At 38.2% G+C, this 21,692-nt stretch overlaps 1 protein-coding gene across 1 annotated transcript in view; it reads right to left on the minus strand.

Moving 5' to 3' along the window:
- The window catches only part of Stag1 (stromal antigen 1), a 476,250-nt gene that overhangs the window by 334,986 nt on the left and 119,572 nt on the right, over positions 1-21,692 (minus strand). The window contains exon 3 of the mRNA XM_004664349.2: positions 18,231-18,333. Within this exon, the coding sequence (XP_004664406.1) occupies positions 18,231-18,333 (103 nt within the window). The remainder of the gene's footprint in view (positions 1-18,230; positions 18,334-21,692) is intronic.

A 21,692-nucleotide genomic window follows, 5' to 3' on the forward strand; every position in this document is an offset into this window, starting at 1 on the left:
TCCCTAGGTAATAAAATATCTATATCCTAACCCCATTTCCTCCTGCCTTAACCTTCCAATTGCTGGGATTGCTGTTACAAATAATAATGCAAAAAAAAAATCCTTTGTACATGTAAGGATGTGTATTACACATACTACTTGATGTATAATAATAATTTATATTGATTGTCAATCAGTTTGACAGGATCTATAACCACCTTTGAGGGATGATATAGATTAGGATAATATCTGTGCATGCCTAAGAGGAATTATCTTCATCAGTTCAATTCAAATAGAAAGACCTACCTTTACTGTGGGCAGCACCATTCCATGGGCCGGGTCCTGGACTAGATAAAAAGGAGAGCTGGCTGAACAGCAGCATTCATCGCTCTCTGCTTCCTCATTGTGGACACAATATGACCAGCTGCTTCAAGCTCCTGCAGACATGCCCTCCCACCATGATGGACTATAACCTGAAATTAAGCTGAAATAAATCCTTCCACTCCTAAACTGATTTTTATCTAGTAGTTTGTCCTAGCAATAAGAAGGTAAACAATACAGTATAGATATACATACAGTTATATACATGAAGGACATATGCATATTTTTCATGAACAAAGAAAACTGTAATTTTCATACATGTCATTAAAGAACTACCTGTAAAGAGTGAAAAGTTAAAAAAAATCTATTTGACCTATTTATGGTCTATGAATAGTTTACTTTTATCAAAACAAGAGGAAATTTCCTACTACATGTCCAAACAACACTATATAATAAAGAAAGTGAAAAAAAGACTTATGTTTAGAAAGATTGCCTCTAATATACAGAATAGGAAAAAAAGAAAATTGCAATAATGTACATCTAACCACTAGTGTGTACTTTAAGTAGTTTGCAGTCCTGATAACTCTCAGAAACATTGCTGTACTTATACCCCTCAAATTATATGTTAGTTTGGGGTTTGAGGATGAGGTTAAAAATAAATTATAAGGTTAAAGGATGTAGCTCAGCAGCAGACTATTTGAACAGCATTCATAAAACCCTGTACTTGATCCCAAACACCACAAAAATTAAAAATAGTAAAAATAAGAATCAGGAGAGCTATTTCCAAGAGGGGGGTGGTGTGTGTGCGTGTGCGTGTGTGTAAGTAAAGTAGTCATCCATGCTATGGTCAGACATTTTAGTGATGCACACTCCTCGAAGTAATAACCCTTCAGCTATGCTCCCATGAGCAATCACAATAAACTCACTGGTTCACTAGGATGGGCTTGGAAATCATTCTTTTAGTCTGTTGTTGGCACTCTATTTGAAGTACAAAAGTTATCGTAACAACCCAAATTCCATCATCAGTTCTTATGTGTGAATATAACTCAGCAATTTCCTAGTAACCCTAGGCAAATGACTTAATCCTAGACCCGAATTTTCTCATCTATTATATGAACAGTATCTATCTTCTCAAAGAAATATTGCAAAGATGATATAAATAATGCCAATGCAAATGCCTACTAAGTAAATATTGGTTACATTTACAATGGTCTTAACACTGGGTAATATTTTAAAAGAATAGTGAACTGAGTGTGGTGATACACACCTTTAATCCCAGCATTCGGGAGGCAGAGGTAGGAGGATCACCATGAGTTCAAGGCCACCCTGAGACTATATAGTGAATTTCAGGTCAGCCTGGGCTAGAGTGAAACCCTACCTCAGAAACACACACACACACACACACACACACACACACACACACACACACACACACACACACACACAGTGTTAGCCCTCATCAACTTTATATTCCAAAAAAGCAAGGCCAGTTATTTGAGTAAGGGTAAGCTGGATGCTCCAGTTCACACACAAAATAAAACATGGTGACAAGAACAGTTTACCACCTTAAGGATTTTGAAGGTGTCACATTTCATTTTTGGTTTCAAATGAGGAAATGCATGATGAAGACTTAAACAACTCAGTCCAAAATTTTGTGTTCAATTTTTCATTTTGAAATTCAAACTATATAAAAGCTATAATAAAGACATACAACCTTCATTATTGAGATTCCTGTTTTTTTTTTACATTGTTTCCCAGATAAACACAACTTTTTGTGAACCATTTGAGAGTAAAATACAAACATGACAGACATTAAATATACTCTCCTATACAATGATAGTGCAATTGTCAAAACTAAGAAATTAACAGATTAACTTCTCCCATATGACGGATTCTAGGAAAATATCAGAAATACTTCAATATTTTTTTTAACTGATGAGATACATAAGGGGAGCCCAGTTCTCTCTGGGCTACTGAGCTAAAGTTCAGCCCTGCTGAAAGTGCTGTTAAACAATGTCGCAAACTATGTTAGGGGCTGGAGAGATGGCTTAGCCATTAAAGTGTTCTCCTACAAAGCAAAAGGACCTAGTTTCAATGCCCCAGGACCCAGGTAAGATAGATGTATAAGGTGGCAATTGTTTCTGGAGCTTGTTTACAGTGGCTGAAGGCCCTGGCATGCCCATTTTCATTCTCTCTCCCTTTCTCTCTCTCAAATAAAATAAAATAAAAACTATTTTAGTGTTCTTATTTTGCACATACTCCTTTTGATATTTATTTTCCTATAAATGAGCAAAATGTAGGGATGGGGGTATAAGACTTCCTAATTAGAAATAATAAGACACTTATCTAATGCCCTGGGTACCTTAAGGAAAAAAACTGTCCATCAGCCAGCCAGCCGGAAGAAGTACCTGTTCAATTGCAACTGCAGGACAACTCCAACTCCTAAAAGTCAGCTCCAGTCATTACTATTTGGACCTACACAGGACTTTCTTGCTATTTCAAGCCTGGGGAACTTATAGCCTTTCACACCCAGCAGAACAGCTTTCGCCCTGGCGGCCTAACAGAAACACACTGTATTGAAAGGTAATTAAAAAGGGGGAGGGGACAGTACCATGACTGATGTAGCACAAGCCTTCACTTGCATGAAAATCTGTGTTACAAACACATCTTTTCTGGTATCTAAGCAGATTAATTGGGTCACTTTATGAAGTGGATAGGAGATGCCTTCCTGTGCTGCCACCGTGGGTTGCAATATCAGGTCAAACAGCCTTTTCATGTCAACTTTCAGTGGAGGCTATGTGATGAACACACAGAAAGTAACACAGTGACCATAAAGTGGCTGGCTCTGACAAATGCAGAAGGGGGTGGAACCCATGAGACACAGAGTAACCACAATGGAGCAGCCAGGGAGCACTCCAACCTGCCCAATGGCCTGGTCAGTAGAAAAGGAACAGAGCAACAGAAATTACAAGGCCTTGACAGTACAGCCTGCAAAGCAGTTAAGAGCTCCTGCAGCAAAGTAGTGGGAAAAGCAGCAGCACCTGCCATTGTATATTAGCAATGACAGCAGCAAAAGCTTTACGGGCAAGGGTCTGAGACGTCACGGGCATGGAAATAATAACAGGCCACTGTTGAGCTTGGAAATCCTGACACATTCTAGGCCCCAGGAGCAGAAGAATCTTAGTACCCTAGGCTTACACATAAGATTTAACACTTGTCTGTGGATAGTATCTATGGCTATCAAAAGGTGAAGAACATACTGGGCTGGAGAGAAAGCTTAGCAGTTAAGGTTCTTGCCTGAAAAGCCTAAGGACCCACATTCAATTCCCCAGGACCCATGTAAGCCAGATGCATAAGGTGGCACAGGCGTCTGGAGTTCACTTGTAGTGGCTAAAGGCCCTGGGAAGCCCATTCTCTCCCTCCCTCCCTCCCTCTCTCAATCTTTCTTTCTTTCTTTCTTTCTTTCTTTTTCTTTCTTTCTTTCTCAAATAAATAAAATTAATAGAAACATAAAATCTGTAGGAGACCAACAATGAAAAAGCTTTTGTTTACCCATGATTTTTATATAACTGTAGCAAAAGTATCATAGCTCATCAGTAAGATCACGATCTTATTATGTTTGAAGAGTGCTAGTTAGTTATTACTTTGTGAAATGTTCTTCAATTAGTTTTGCCTAAACTTCTCCAAAACTGTATTCTGATTTCTCAGTGTCAGCAAGTATATCAGAGAAATCATTTGTTTTCCTTATAACCAGTATTGGAGAAGACAAAATATGACTTTGTCCTATTACTGGTAATTTTAACTTTCATAACTTAGTGCAACTTACATCTGCAGAGTCTTTCCATAGGCTGACTCTTTCACACTTTGTACCCTAAACAATATTTTTGTGAGCTAGGGATATATAGATAGCTCAGTTGTTAGAGTTCTTGCCTAACAAGCACAAAGCCTTGGGTTTGATCCACAGCACTACAGAAAACCAGCTGTGGTGGTACACAGCTTGTCACTGCATCACTTACTAAGTGGAGGCTGGAAAGACTAAACTTCAAGGTCATCCTTAGCTTCAAAACATAGCAAGTCTGAGGCCAGCCTGGGCTACATTGAGGATCTGTCTTTTAAAAAAAGAAAATAAGGACTGGAGAGATGGCTTAGCAGCTAAGGGTCTTGCCTGCAAAGCTAAAGGACCCAGATTCAATTGGCCAAACCCACTTAAGCCAGGTGTACAGGGTAGCACATGAATCTGGAGTTTGTTTGCAGTAGCTGGAGGCCCTGACATGCCCATTCTATAGACCCCCCCCCTTATTCTCATACTCAAATAAAAATTAAATCCAAACAATTTGAAAAAGAACAAAAAAAATTATTTTCTACTGGGCATGGTGACATATGCCTTTAATCCTAGCAATCTGGAATCAGAGGCAGCAGGATTGCTGTCAGGTTCAAGACCACACTGAGACTACAAAGTAAATTTCAGGTCAGTCCAGGCAAGAATGAGACCCTACCTCAAAAAACAAACAAAATACACATGTATATATTAAGATAATAAGTGCTTATCAAATTTGCAGCTAAATATTTCTCTTAATTCTTTCCTGAATAAAGTATTATCATCATGGTCATAAAATACAGATTTTTCTAATTCCACTAAAGTTATCTATATTTACTAGTTGGCATTGCATGTATGTATGTGAATGTAGGTACACATGTAAATATATACACATGCATACATGCATGTCAATATAAATCCAGGGAATATTACTTTATTCAGAAGGTTACTCGTCTTGATTTTCAACTTTGCCTGTAATGTTCTATCCATCTGCCAAAGTTTTTGTTACACCAATACGTCCCAGGATCATCTTAAATTCTTATTCAGACAAGTTCTAAAATCAGTCATTAGCTCTACGTAGTGGTAATTGTTTTTAGTAACAATGTATTCAGAACCCAAGATATGAATATTGAGAATCTTTATTGCTACTTAAGTCTCAGAGTGAATAAAAGGGTGAAAGGGTGAAAATAAGCTGAGCAGAATTCATCTTTCTCTGCTTCCTGATTGCAGATCAGGACCAGAGAATGTGTTCAGCCACATCATGCTCTTGTTACCATGCCTCACCACACCCCTATATTTGTGAGTCAAAATAAAACCTACCTCTTTGCTAGTATTTGGTCATGGCAGTAAGAAACGCAGTTAATACAATGGTGGAAAATGCTTATACTTCATATCCAATAAACAGTAAAAAAAAAAAAAAATCTGTAAGTTACAAGGCTATTAATACAAAAATTAAAATTTATTGCTACAGGTAAATGAACTGACACAGTGAGGACTGTCTCTCTGCAGGGAAACAAAAACTGAAATATCTAAAAAAAAAAAAAAAGTCTGCTGCAAATCATTAAGTAATGAATTTTGGGGAAAACATCATATATTGTGCATGCATTACAAAGATAAGCAACCTTAAACATACCTTTCCAAAAATGATGGACTCTAATCTCAAGGGTCAGGACAGTTTTGAGACACAACTGATTTACTACAACTATGTGCAACATATTTTAAATATGTACATTTATAGTTAACTATTTTAAACAAAGGTAAGAAAATCAACTATCTAAAAGCACTAAATTGGCATTTACAATGCGAATATACAATGACTTTCCTAGAAACATTCTCCTGTATAAAAATTATCTGCCCAAATTCCCAGGTCCCCTGCTCCAGAGGGTGCACATGGAGTGAGTAGGCCAGATCGCCCTGTTCCCTACCCCACCATATTCCCTGATCCCCCTTGGATTCCCTAATGCTGGCTTGGGGCAGCCTAGACCCTGTTAACTTGCTGCTGAAGGAGGCTCCTTGCTCCACCTTCCTGATTAAAGTGCCCCTTGGCCCCCAATTCCTGGATCCCCTGCTCCAGAGGTGTGCACACAGATTCCCTGGTCCTGGTTGGTTCCACCACTGCTGGCTTGGGGCTTCCTGAACCCTGCAAGCTTGCAGCAGAAGCAGGTCCCTTGCTTCTTCCTGACTAAAAGGCACCTGGGTCTCCAACTCCTGGATCCCCTACTCCAGAGGGTGCACTCACAGGATGAGTAAGTCAGAGCTCCTGGTTGATTCCCCACCTCCTAGTTCCCTGGTCCTGGTACTTCTGCTGCTGCCTTGGGTTGATCTTCTGTGAAAGCTGTGGAAGCAAGCCTTTTGCTCTGGTTTCCTACTGACTGGCCCATGGGTACCCAAATCCCTATTCCCCTGAACCAGAGGGCACAGGAGCCACTGTAGAAACTGGCCTCTTGCCCCTGGCTCTCCTGCTTCCCAGCTCCTAGTTCTCCAACCCCTAATCACCATGTGCTGAATAGTACATGGTAGTGTATTGAGTAGGCCACGGGTCTCAGTTCCCCACCTCCCAGTTCCCTATGTACTTTTGATGTAATTGAAATCTCCAGAATCTGAGCATCTGTTGTTATAACCCCATTCTACACAGACCCAGTTCACATTTAAAACAGAACACCCTCCGAAGATCCAAAAAGACAAATGCTTGCTTCCTCCTCAATTCCATAAGACATTTCCCCATGATGGGTAGACCATAATAACAACAAAAAATTAAGTCAGAAAACTCAGATCTCCACCAAGGATGCTTAGCCCCACAGTGGAAGACTAATGAAATCATAGAGAAATCAATAGAATTCAATCCTAAAATGAAAACACAACGACCAATGTGACCCTGATCAAAAGAATTACTCAACTGGAAACAAACAATCAAAAAACCAAATATCACACCAATAAAATTGAGCAGAATTGTCTCTTAGAGAACTAAGCTTTTGACAGTTAGGCCTAACTTAATTGAAGAAAATGTTAGAAGCCTCAAAAGGGATATAATGAATTAAAGGTGAGTCAACAAATGGAAGATATCAGTAACTAGTTGATTAAGCTTAATGAAGGACTTGATCAAATGCAAGAATGAATTCCAGAAAGCATCAAGAAAATCAGAACTAGAACTGATATCGTACCTCAAAAAAGAGATAGACATGATCCAAAATAACACAACAGAAAGCAAAGATCAGGGCTGGAGAGATGGCTTAGCGGTTAAGCGCTTGCCTGTGAAACCTAAGGACCCCAGTTTGAGGCTTGGTGGTCCCATGTTAGCCAGATACACAAGGGGGCGCATGAGTCTGGAGTTCCTTTGTGGTGGCTGGAGGCCCTGGTGCACGCATTCTCTCTCTCTCTCTCTCTCTCTCTCTCTCTCTCTCTCTCTCTCTCTCTCTCCCCCTCTCTCCCTCCCTCCCTCTTTCTCTGTCTGTAGCTCTCAAATAAATAAATAAAAATGAGTAAATTTTTTTAAAAAAAAAAAGATCAAATAGAGAACTTATTAAAAACCTCTCTAGAACCCCTCACTAACAGTTACTCCAGGAATCCTGGAAGCCATCAGAACCAGACAGGGTACTGAGGTATGAGGCCTCATACACTGACATGGCTCCTGGGTTCACAGCCTCATGAGCATTCAGATAAGAGAGCCATTGTTGGACTAGCCAGCCCATATTGTCTAAATCCCCTTTGTCACATATATATTCATTTTGTTGGTTCTGTTCCTTTAGAGAACCCTGACTAATGTAATCACCAATGCCTCAGGTACTCATGAACATTCTTTAATAAATGTATTTGAATTAAGGCATATGCATTTTGGTACATAATACTACTGCACACTTAGCATATTAAAATATAACCATAAATGGGAATGTAAAACATGTGTCTAACTCAATTTCTTGAAGGATTCAATTTATTGCAATGACCAAAGTCACCATGACTCTGAATATGCCTACAATTATGAAGGTAAAGAGGCCAGTCATGGTGAGGCATACCTTTAATCCCAGCATTTGGGGAGAGAGGTAGGTGGATCACTGTGAGTTCAAGGCCACCCTGAGACTACACAGTAAAATCCAGATCAGCCTGAGCTACAGTGAAAACCTACCTCAACTCCCCACCCCCATAAAAAAGCTCAGGATTAAAAGTTAATAATACTTATTCATGAAAAATTACTCCAAATAAATGAAACAGAGAGATTATGAGAGAGCCAGTATAATTTTTATATCAAAATAAAACAAGGAGAGAGTATAAAATAAAACTATAGGCCACTATCCAAGAAGTAAAAAAAAATCTCAAAAATATATTAACAGAGCAAGAGAGATGGTTCAGCAGTTAAGGCACTTGCCTACAAAGCCTAACGACCTAGGTTCAATTCCTCAGTACCCACATAAAGCCAGATGCACAAAGTGGTGCATGCATCTGGAGTTCATTTCCAGAGGCTGGAGGTCATAGCTTGCCCATTGTCTCTGTCTCCCTACTATTTTTTTCTGTGCTTGCAAGTAAATGTTTACAAACACACACTTGTGCGCACATGCACGCACACACACACAAGCTTCCCTGCTATGACCAAGCAAGATCTGTCACTGGCATTAAAGGATATCTCAACATGTGAAAATAAACTTAATGCATAACATCAAGAAAACAAAGACAAAACCCAAACAATCATTAACAGTTGCATAAACATCATGTGATAAAATTCAAAAACTTCCAGATAAAAGCTCTCAGCATGTTACATGTAGAGGAATATTCCTCCCCACAATAAAGGTTGTAAGACAATGCCACAACTAATATGCTAAATGAGGAAGTACTGAAAACTTTTTCTCTACATTCTGAAACAGAATGAATGTGCCCAGTTTTCACTAGTTTTATTAAATATAGAACTAGAAGTCCTAGCCAGAGAAACTGAGCAAGAGTGAGAAATAAAAGATAACCCAAATGTAAGAAAGGAGATCAATTTGCCATTGATAGCAAATGACATGAATTTTATACATAGAAGAAAAACCTGAAGACTGTACTAAACAACTTGTTAAAATTGATATATTCAATAAAGTAAAAGGAGATGCTGGATACAATATAACATATGAAATTATGATTGGATGCAAAAATTAATGTACAAAATTCAATTGCACTTAAATACATCAAGAATAAATTACCTGAAAAATAAAACAAAAAAGCAACAAGATATGGTAGCACATGTCTGTCATGTACCACTTGGAAGGCAGAGGCAGGAGGATCAGGAGTTCAAAGCCAGCATAGGCTACATGAGATTCTTCCTTAAGAAATAAGGGAAGGAGGGAAGAATGAAAGGAGGGAAAGAGGGAGAAAGGAAAAGAAGAAAGCTAGAGAGGTGGCTTTAGCTGTTAAGGTGCATGCCTGAAAAGCCTAAAGACCCAGGTTCGAGTCCCCAGTACCCATATAAGCACAAGGTAGTGCATGCATCTGGAGTTCATGTGCACTGAATAGAGACCCTGGCACATCCATTCTCTATCTACCTCTTTTGTTCTCGCAAATGAACGAATGAATAAATAAATAAATATTTTCAAGAATGTAGCAGGTATGGTGGTGCACGCATTTAATCCCAGCACTTGGGAGGCAGAGATAGGAGGATCCTCATAAATTGAAGGCCACCATGAGACTACATAGTGAATTACAGGTCAGCCTGAGCTAGAGTAAGACCCGACCTCAAAAAATCAGAAAACCAAAAACCAAAGAGAGAGAAAGTGGGGGCAGGGGGAAGCAAGCAGTTTTTTTTTGTTTTTCTTTGTTTTGAGGTAGGGTCTCACTCTAGCCCAGGCTGTGCTGGAATTCACTACATAGTCTCAGAATGGCCTTGATCTCAGGGATCTTCCTGCCTCTGCTGGGATTAAAAGCATATGCCACCATGCCCAACTCCACATTTGCAAAATATAAACAATGCCTATGAATAAATTTAACCAGTGAAGTTAAAAGCCTCTAGTATAAAAGTATAAAATAGTGAAAGACAATAAAGAGAACACAAGACAGTGGAAAGATATGCCATGATCTAGAACAATTGATAGTTAAATTTTTTGTACTACCCAAAACAGAGAGTCAATATAATCTCATCAAAATATGACACTTTTCACAGAAACTGCAAAATCCTAAAATGTGAATGGTAACAGAAAAGAACTAAAATGAATAAAGCAATCTTGAGTTAAAAAAATATAATGGAAGCATCAGAATACTTACCTTTAAAATATATTACAGAGCTATAATAACCCAAAGAACATAGAGTGGTGGCATAGAAACAATGGAAGAAAATAGAAAACACAGAAATAAATCAATGTCAGAGAGAATTCCAGGTCAGCCTGAGCTAGAGTGATTTTCTTACCTTTGTTTAAAATAGTTAACTATAAATGTACATATTTAAAATATGTTGCACATAGTTGTAGTAAATCAGTTGTGTCTCAAAACTGTCCTGACCCTTGAGATTAGAGTCCATCATTTTTGGAAAGGTATGTTTAAGGTTGCTTATCTTTGTAATGCATGCACAATATATGATGTTTCCCCCAAAATTCATTACTTAATGATTTGCAGCAGACTTTTTTTTTTTTTTTAGATATTTCAGTTTTTGTTTCCCTGCAGAGAGACAGTCCTCACTGTGTCAGTTCATTTACCTGTAGCAATAAATTTTAATTTTTGTATTAATAGCCTTGTAACTTACAGATTTTTTTTTTTACTGTTTATTGGATATGAAGTATAAGCATTTTCCACCATTGTATTAACTGCGTTTCTTACTGCAAGAAGAAGAAAGAAGAAGAAGAAGAAGAAGAAAGAAGAAGAAAGAAGAAGAAGAAAGAAGAAGAAGAAGAAGAAAGAAGAAGGAAGAAGAAGAAGGAAGAAGAAGGAGGAGGAGGAAGAAGGAGGAGGAAGAGGAAGAAGGAGGAGGAGGAAGAAGAAGGAGGAGGAAGAAGAAGGAGGAAGAAGAAGGAGGAAGAAGAAGGAGGAAGAAGAAGGAGGAAGAAGAAGGAAGAAGAAGAAGGAAGAAGAAAGAAGGAAGAAGGAAGAAGAAGGAAGAAGGAAGAAGGAAGAAGGAAGAAAGAAGAAAGAAGAAAGAAGAAAGAAGGAAGAAGAAGAAGAAGAAACTCAAAGTGGAGTAAAAAGTTAAAATATATATGACCTAAACTTAAATACACGACTGCTAAAGAACTAGGAGAAGGGAAAAAAGAAAAGCTTTGAAAACATTAATTGGGTAAAGACTTTTTGGGTAAGATCCCAAAATTCTCAAAATCACAACAGACATATGGAATTAAGTCAGACTCAAATGCTCTGATGCAGAAACTAAACAATCAAGAAGGAAGAGACAACCTGTAGAATGAGAGAAAATATTTGGAATCTAGTTATGGGATTACCATCTACAATACATGAGTAACACAAAACAATTCCATTTAAAAATGGATAAATGGCAGAACAGATATTTCTTAAAAGAAGACTCCAATGACCAACAGGCAAATTTAAAAAATTAATGACTAGTTATCAGAAAGATGTAAATCAAAACCATAAGATATTATCTCACCCCAATAAGGATGTCTATTATTAAAAAGATGAAAACTATCAAATGCTGGTGTGACTGTGGAGAAAAGGAAAATTACATGTATGGCTGGTGGAAATGTTAATCAGTACAGCCACTGTGGAAGGCAATACAAAAGTTCTTTAAATAGAGCTACTAGTATATGACCTAGCAATCCCATCACTTAGTTTATATCTAATTAAAAGAAAATTTGTATAATGAAAAGACATTTGTCTCCCATGTTTATTGCACAATTAAGATACATAATCTAACCTTATACCAACACATGAAAATGTGATATGTACACATACATAATGAAATATTAGTTAGCCACATAAAAGAATAGTATCTGCTCATGTGTAACAACATGGATCACCCTAGAAAGCATTAAGTCAAATTAAATAATAATAATAATAATAATAATAATAATAATAATGGACAAAAGACAGATCCACATATCCTTATATACACATAGAAGCTTTTTAAAAACAACTGTCTGGGCTGCAGAGATGGCTTACCAGTCAAGGAGCTTGCCTATAAAAACCAAAGGAACCATAATCGATCTCTCTCCAGATCCTATGTAAGCCAGACACACATAACAGATGTTAAGTGCAAGGTCGCATATGTGCACTAGGTGGTGCATGTGTCTCAAGTTAGATATCACTGGCTGAGGCCCTGACACACCAATTTTCTCTCTCTCTCTAAACAAACAAACAGAAACTACATCAAAAGAATAGAGAGCAGAAACAATGATAACCAGAGACTAGGAAGGATAGAGGGATAGAAGATAAATTTATTATTATTAATTTAATTAATTTATTTGAAAGAAAGAGGGAGGGAGGGAGGAAGAATGGGTATGCCAGAGCATCTGGCCATGGCAAAATAACTGCAGATGCATGTGCCACCTTGTGCATGTGGCTTACTTGGGTCCTGGAGAATCAAACCAGGATCCTTTGACTTTGCAGGCAAATGCCTTAACCGCCAAGCCATTTCTCCAGCCCAAATTTATTATTTAAAAACACTGTTATTTATATGCAAGCAGAGAAGGAGAGAGAATGAACATGTCAGGGCTTCTAGCTAGTGCAAAAGAACTCCAGATGCATACACCACTTTGAAATATGGCTTTTCATGGGTACTGGGAAATTTAACTTGAGTTATTAAGTTTTGCAGCAAGTGCCTTACAGCTGAGCCATCTCTCTCCAGCCTAAGAAATTTGTTGTTTAACAAACACTAAGTTACAGTTAAAAGGAATATAGTCTAGTGATCTATAGTAGACAAACTACTTTAATGATAAAATATGTCAAAATAAGAGGGAATTTTGAATGTTCTTACTACAAAAAAAACCTGATGTCTAAAGTGAATGGACATGCACTGGGGCAACAGGAAGAATGTAGACTCTTTTGAAAGGGCCTGAGTACTCAAGGAGTGTCCTGTTCTTCCAAGTATGCTTTATTTTTCCCCTGGAATAACGAATTGGCACCCTACCTGGTATTGTGGAGTATAAGAAATGCAGGAAAGAGAGGGTCACTGAGTTTGCAACATGGTCTTGTGTTTTGGAAATGGCCATGGACAGTGTGAAGCAGGATTGCCTGCATAGAGACCCCATAGAGCACTGAGAATAAACTGTGGATTGCAGTGAAGAGCCAGTGGAGATGCAGGAACCACAAGGTAGCTGCTAAGGAAAGCTGCAGGCCCGATGAAGTTTTCTAGGACTGTAAGTCTAGCTGAAGGGGGGGGGGGGGGTTGGAAGGCCAGAGACTTGTGACTGGTTATAAAGTTTTCGGACTGGGAGATTTGTCACTAACTTGAGTTGTTGGACATGAAGCTACAGAGTTTGGTGTTTGCTCTGTTTAAATCATGTATGCTTGAATATTTCTTTGCTAGGCCCAATGCCATCTTTTGCGGTGTGAATGTTTATTCTGTGCCATTATGGTTTTGGGGGGGAATATTTATTATATGCCATTATGGGGTTTTTGAGGTTATTTTTTGGTATTATGGCTGTATTTTACATCACATATGGATATCAGTTTATGAGGGCCAGGGTGGAATCTGGTGGTTTTATTCAGGTGTCCCCCATCAACTTAGTTGTTCTGAATGCTAGGTTCCCAGCTGATGGAAATTTGGGGATTAATGCCTCTGGAGGCAGTGTACTGTTGGGGGCAGGCTTATGGGTGTTATAGCCAGGTTCCCCCTGCTAGTGTTTGGCACACTCTCCTGTTGCTATTGTCTACCTTATGTGGGCCAGGGAGTGATGTCCACCCTCTGCTCATGCCATTGTTTTCCCCAGCCATCGTGGAGCTTCCCCTCGAGCCTGAACACCCAAATAAACCTTTTTCCCAGAAGCTGCTCTTAGCTGGGTGATTTCTACCAGTAATGCGAACCTGACTGCAACAAGGTTAGTCTCCTAAGTTGATCCACTTTTTTCCTTAAAGTATTAATTTGGAAAGTCATAGTAAAATATTATGATTACACATGAAACAGATGTGATCACAACTGGATGAGGAGGATCCAGTAAGAAAATTTCACTGCTTGTCAGCTAAGGCTGAAGCTCAACTTCTAAGAACATGATATACTACACAGATGAAAGAATGTAAGTGTTCTCCTTCCTCACCCTCTTCAGCCAAACCCAAATCAACATTCATCACCTTCCTCTAGTGCAGTGTTGTCTTCACAGAAGAGAGAATTTTCCCTCCCCCATATTCTCACCAGTGAACAAAGACATACATCTTTCATGTTCTCACAGGATTCAGGAAAGTCCCTTCCCTCCATCACCTGACATACCAGTGAACAAAAGCACACTTGGCTAACATGCTGAAGCACTTCCCCAAACAGTTGCATAAGGAATACTGTACTACCAAGTATTTCTAAAAATGAAGAAACAGTATAAAATTACAATGCATATTTTCCCCGTACTTTTTTCCCTTTAAATAAATGTGGAAGATAAAAGTCAAGTGTATAGGCAAATGAAAACAACAATGGAGTCAAAATGAATATATCTTCCATATTTTCTTTTAAGGTTGACCCCTGTGGTGATTTGATTGAGGTGTCCCTCAGAAATTTAGGTGTTCTGTGCAGGGAGCGGCTACAGACGCCATTACAAGATGGCGCTGACTTCCTGCTGAGAGTGGTGACGAACAACCGGTCATATCCTGGCGACAGTCTTGCTTGATGCTGCGCGTGCACATGATGTAATGCATCCTGGGCCTATCCCGTGGCCCTGGGTGGTGGGTGAGCAGGTGGCAGCCAATCCGTAGGTGTCTTGTAGTATTACACCCTATAAAAGCAGCTACACTCCTGCGCCCCGGCCCCTTCGCCATCAACTTTCCTGTTAACCAAGAGGCTCTCCAATAAAGTGTGATCGAGAAGGATCTTTGTTTGCTGGTCGTTCTTATCCTGCTGGTCAGGGAGTTCGCAGCAGTTCTGAATGCTTGGTTCCCAGCTGATGGAGATATGGGAATTAACACCTCTAAGAGGCTGTGTTATTGTTGGGGGAAGGCTTATGGGTGTTATAGCCTGTGTCCCCTTGCCAGTGTTTGGCACATTCTCCTCTTGCTATTGTCCACCTGATGTTGGCCAGAGGGTGATGTCCAACCTCTGCTCATGCCATCATTTTCCCCTGCTGTCATGGAGCTTCCCCTCGAGCTTGTACGCCAAAATAAACCTCTTTTTTCCCACAAGCTGCTCTTGGTTGGGTGATTTGTAACAGCAATGTGAACCTGACTATAACAGCCCCAAAGATAATTCAGTAAAAACAATCAATAATTAAACAATAACCTTTAAAAAGTTATGCTAACAAACTCTACCTATCAGCCTAAAAAAATACATACAATAAATTGGTTGAGCAACACAAACATAATTCAATAGGAAAATTGAATTTGCTCTATGAATTTATCTAGCAAAGTATTCCTAAAAGTTATACCTATAATCAAATTCTTAAAGTAAAAAAAAATTAAGGCATAAAAAAGTATCTTAAGGGATGCTATTCACATGGAGAAAGGGAAGAAGAATCAGGTCTTATCTGTACCCTTTTTGCAATTCTGTTACTTTAAATTTTGTGTTTTTGGTCACTTTTTAAAAATTGGCCCCCACAGCAGGCCACAAAAAGCAGAATTCCTCTTCCCCAAGGTAATTTATAAAAACACTAATTTCTCCTCACCTTTCTGTCTTGGAGCTGGCCATGGCCATGTTTCAAAAAAAAAAAAAAAAGATAAAGGAGAAAAAAAGGAAGGGAGGGAGGGAGGGAGGGAGGGAGGGAGTAATCGAGTGAGGGAAAAGATCTGATCTACTTTCTTCAATAATAAGTCACAAGATCAAGATCTTTCCTTACTACAGAGGGGTCCTGCCCCTCACAGTGGAGGGAGGCAGGCTGTATGAAAGAGAAAAGAAGAAAAAGAAAAGAAAGGAGGAGAGGGGAGGGGAGAGGACAAGAGACAGAAAGGAAAGACAAAGGTGAAAGGCCAAAGGTCAAAAGGCAAAGGGAATGGGAAAGGAAAGAAAAGGCAGCAGCCAGGCATGGTGGTGCACATCTTTAATCCCAGCACTGGGGAGGCAGAGGTAGGAGGATAACTGGGAGTTCTAGGCCACCCTGAGAATACAGAGTGAATTCCAGGTCAGCCTGGGCCAGACTTTTTTTGGGGGGGGGGAGAAAAGCCAAGAGGAATGCTAAAGCATAGAACACCACTAGGTTTATCCTACCTCTCTAATACAACACGTATGTAATGAAAATCCCACAAAACTGCAAGCAAGAGTTCAGGAAATTCCAAAGAGCTGCATATGCTCAAGTCCTGGAAGATGGCAGGAACAAGTTGGCAGGGAAGGACCTAATCTTTCTCACATTTTACCCTATGCACATCTTTATCTCTACTTTTTGTAGTATCATTTATAATAAACTGGTAAAAGTGTTTCCCTAATTCTGTGAAGCAGTCAACTAAATTAATCAAATCCAAGGTGTAGGTTGGAAGAAACCTAATTCATAGATACTTGGTCAGAAGCAGTGGGAAAACAAATTGGGGCTTATGGATGGCATCTATGTTGGGGGAGGGGACTGAAAATTGGAGACTGACACCTTCACCCAGCAGGTTCTGATGTTACATCAGAAGTGAAGTAAATTATAGGATATACAGTTACTTTGGTGTATGTTCTACAAAATGACTGCTTGTATGCCTCTAGTGGGAAGAAAGCCCCATAATTTTTGATGACAGAAACTTTCTGTGTTGACTGTTGTGAAAGCAAGAATTTATTTCAACACATTTGGAAATACTACAAAATGGAGTAACATCTAGGTTGTGAACTTAAAAATACAAAAATGACAGGAGGAGAGGAGGTGGAAAGATGATATAAGATTGACTATATTTGATAACTTGTATAGCTGGATAATAAGGATATAAAGAAGTTTATTCTGCCTACCAAATAAAATAATTTCTACACAAAAAAATTTATATAAAATAGAAAAACTGGGACTGGTGAGATGGCTTAGCAGTTAAGCACTTGCCTGTGAAGTCTAAGGACCATGGTTCGAGGCTCGACTCCCTAGGACCCACATTAGCCAGATGCACAAGGAGGCGCACACATCTGGAGTTTGTTTGCAGTGGCTGGAGGTCCTGGCGTGCCCATTCTCTCTATCTGTCTCTTTCTCTCTGTTACTCTCAAATAAATAAATAAATTTTTAAAATAGAAAAACCTTGTTAAAACCAAGTCAGATCATAAGTTAATATAAAAAAATTAAGCCTTAACCCCTTGACACATACTGCACATGGTGGTTTGATTCAGGTGTCCCCCATAAACTTAGGTGTTCTGAATGCTAGGGTCCTAGCTGATGGAGATTTGGGAATTAATGCCTCCTGGGGGGAGTGTATTGTTGGGGGCAAGCTTATGGGTGTTATAGCTAGTTTCCCCCATGCCAGTGTTTGGCACACTCTCCTGTTCCTGTTATCCACCTTATGTTGGCCAGTGGGTGATGTCCACCTTCTGCTTATGCTATCATTTTCCCCTGCCATCGTGTAGCGTCCCCTTGAGCCTGTAAACCAAAGTAAACCTCTTTTTTTCCCATAAGCTTCCCTTGGTTGGGTGATTTCTAACAAATCCAAACCTGACTGCAACACTGTTACTACTTATCTCTAAAAGCTTATGCATGCTTAAAAGGTATTGAAACCCTTAGAATATATAAAGGAGGATGACTCATCCAAACTTTTCAATCATGTGACAGTAAGAATATGACTGGCAAGTGACCTAAGCTACCAAAATAACACAATTAGCAACTCCCACCAAAAACAAACAAACAAACAAACAAAAAAAAAACCCTCAGTAAAAAGCCAGGATGTCTTAACTAAATCTACTCCACTAAATGTTTCTGCTGTGCCTCCATATAAATCACCAAGTATGGATAAGCAAAAAAAGATACTATGATTTTTTTTTCCCTTTTTCTGATCACTTCTAATCCAAACAAAGTAAAGTCTCCAAGATTCTCTAATATATCACTGGATAAAAATACAAAGTCTTGTCAGTACTACTAATACAACTGACAATTCATGTCAACCCCATTTATGGAACAAAGACAATTATAATACATACTGGAGGCCGGCCAGGTCGACCCCTTTTTCTTTTTCCTTTGACCTCTGTTTCTTCGAGTTCGCTGCCAGCATCAGAATGAGCGGTAGTTTCATTAGTCGAATCCCTAGAAAATGAATATAATTTCAGTTGGTAAATTAATAAATATAATGCAGTTCTGTTCTATTACCTTCCTCCTTACACAGGTCCCTGATGAAAAATGTGCTTTTTTCACTTACATTCAATGCCTTTGGAAGTGATTTCCACAATGTATAATGTCTATGCAAATAACTTCAAAGCCTTAACAGTACTTCTGACCACATTCCAGACCGTTAACTCAAGATTAACTTCTCTGTGTGGCATGCGTCTTTGAAAGCCACCTTTGAATACACCAAATATCACACCTAAAACTAAGTCCAATTTTGACTTGCTTCTGGTTCTAAGATGAAATATCATAAATAAACTGATTTTTAAAGTGTATGTATTTAAAATTAATGTAAAAAACTATCATCAGCATTATCCTTTTGTACTATTCGAATTCACAGAATTGTATTACTCTATGGCTCCTGCTATCACAAATGTTCCTTCTCAGTAATTCATTTCACTATAATAAATATGGTTTCTTCTTGTTTCCACTACTAGCATTCTTTTCTGTATCAAAGCCATGAATTCTGGATTTATCCTGAGTATAGGTCCTTAAAAGTCTGATAGAACTCAAGCTAATGAGGGTAACAGTGTAGAGCTCTGTCTGTTTCCTCACTGCTAACAATTCTAAATATTTCCATATAAAAAAGCTATTCTATATACTACTGCCAGTAACATTTTCACAATATATTACTCCCTACTGCTTGAAAATTTTCAAAGGAAATTTGATATTTAAATTTATAAATAACACAGGGAATATTATGCAGGGGTCAGCAGAGTTTTTTTTTAAAGGACCTCACAATAACTATTTTCCAGTTGTGGGCTTTAGTTGTGTAAATACTGTACAACACTGTACACCCATTCATGGTGTATAAATTTTTAAAAAATGATTAAAATGGCTATAGCCAAACATATTTACCAAAAAAAAACCTCCAAATAACTAGTCACTTGTTTATCCTAAGTGGATAAATCTTATTGCTTTTCCTCTAACTATAATCCAAATCAACTACTCTCCTGAGTATAGCATCCTTAAATTAAATAAAAATGTGTACAAAAAACGGTAAGACAGAAGTGTTATCCAAATTTTATAGATGAGGAAATAATCTGGTAAACTTGTACATAGCCACTGATCTTACTAGAGGAACACTCCAAATTCATCTGAAATGGAACTTGAATTCACTAATTTCAGGATACTTAAATGCACATTATAATTTGTATATATCGTATTTGGACAAAACCCATTTAAGATTTGGAAATGTACGTAAATCTCCAAACAGCTACAAGAGAAATTGAGTCCCACTATACAGTAAGTGACACACTAGTGAAATTAAGAACACAAAGAAAAGCAATGTCTAAGTAATTATGAGCTTGCAGATATGTATAATAATAGAGATAAGGAGGCTTCCAACCAGATTTCAAGGAGAAGCCTGGGAGGTAAGCCAGTGTGTCAAGTTCAGAGTTCCTACAACCAGCCACTGGCAAGGAAATGAATGAAGCTATGAGAATAAAACTGAAGTTACACTGAAGACCTCAGAGAGTTTAAATTCAAGGAATGTGAAGGCTAACAAGGAAAGCTGCAAGAAGTGAGAAAAGCCAGTCCAAGAGTGACCTTAGGACTACTTTTCCCAATCCCTCCAAAGTTCTTATTACATACACCATGGTACACTGAGGAGTCCAGGCATGACACTATATGATTAAACCTTTTTACTGCTTGGTTTTAGTTTTGTTTTGGCTTAATTCCTCATAATTTTCCTTCCTCTTACTTTGGCAATTTTTCTTGACCACTGTACCTTGAAAGTATATAAATTTATTTTTAATTTGCATAAGGGCTAACAACTAAGTTTGCCTTGAACCTCAATGGAGACTGGATTTGAAGAACAACAACTAGAACAGAAAAGACTTTGCAGATTGTTGAAGGAAGACTAAGTACATTTGGCATTACTAGTTGAGCATTAGCCTATGGGGGTCAGAGAAAGGATGTTATTTGTATGAGTGTGATGATAAATCCCTGTTTGTTAGGTTGACAGGATTTAGGATCACCATAGAAACAAATCTTTTGTTATGTCCATTAGGGATTTTCTAGATTACATTAATTAAAGTGGAAAAATCTGCTACAGTTGGGCTGGGAGTCCTATACTGTATACAAAAGAGAAAGTTTGCTGGGCATGAGTTTAAGTCACTGTCTACTTCATCCCTGCAGATGTGACAATGTGACTCTAACTTCCTGTTCCTGCTATACATTCTCTGCCATGATGGACTTCTCCTTAATCCAATTCTGGTTGGGCATTTTGTGATAGCAATGGACATGGATACATTAAGTGTCTTCCAAAAGCCTATATACTACTAAAGGTTTGGCCATCAGCTATAAAACTAGTGGGAGATGATGGAACCTTCAAGAGGCAGGCCCTTATGGGATTAAGTATGATTATTTGCTGATATACCCATGAAGGAGATATTAGGACAGTAACCCCTGTACTTTCTCTTGGCTTCACAACAATATGAAGCAAGCAGACTGATCTACGACATGCTTCCCATGATGACATGCTACCTCACCACATGTCTAAACCAACAAGGTTAAGTGATTATGAGATAAAACCTTTCAAAATTAAGTAATTTTTTTCTTCTTGTTAATTGATGAACTCTGGAATTTTGTCACACAGATGAAAAGCAAGGAATAGCTTACTGATGAATACATAAACAAGATGATATAATAAGTATCTCCAGAAAACCGTGTACTCAAACAAGAATACTATCTTGAGATGATTAGAATTCATTTACTCTGCTCCTAGATCACCAGTAAGTAGTCATAAATGTTAGATTTACAATTCTGATTTAAAAACCATCAATTGTAAAGCATATGATATAATATAAATATGACCTCTTTAAGTACAAATACAATTTAAATAAATGTTTCTTATTTTACCAGAATTATTAATATGACACAATGCTAAGAGCAGACTACACAAAAGTAAGACATAGATGTGCACCATTTCAGAGATAGGTCAGAAATAATTGAAAGAAACATTATGTGAAGAACGGTACTAAAGTAGTACCAGGAAATAATTTAAGTGAATAGAAAAGTGTTAAATTTTATGACCTATACTTGGAAAGTCATTAAAAGGGAAGGTACTGATCTTTCAAACAGGTTAAGGAAATGGATATTTTTGTGCATTTGAACTTGGGGAAAGAAGCAACAAAACCAGTAAGAATGCTATTCCTAGAAAAGAAGAATGTAACTGAACTATAATAAAAGAAATAACTGCTTTATCTGCAAATCTATTCGTTATAACTAAACCATCATTATCATACAGAGTAAAAGTATACAGATCCTAATCTATAACT

This window comes from Jaculus jaculus, chromosome 17, assembly GCF_020740685.1.
Source record: "Jaculus jaculus isolate mJacJac1 chromosome 17, mJacJac1.mat.Y.cur, whole genome shotgun sequence".
NCBI lineage: Eukaryota > Metazoa > Chordata > Mammalia > Rodentia > Dipodidae > Jaculus > Jaculus jaculus.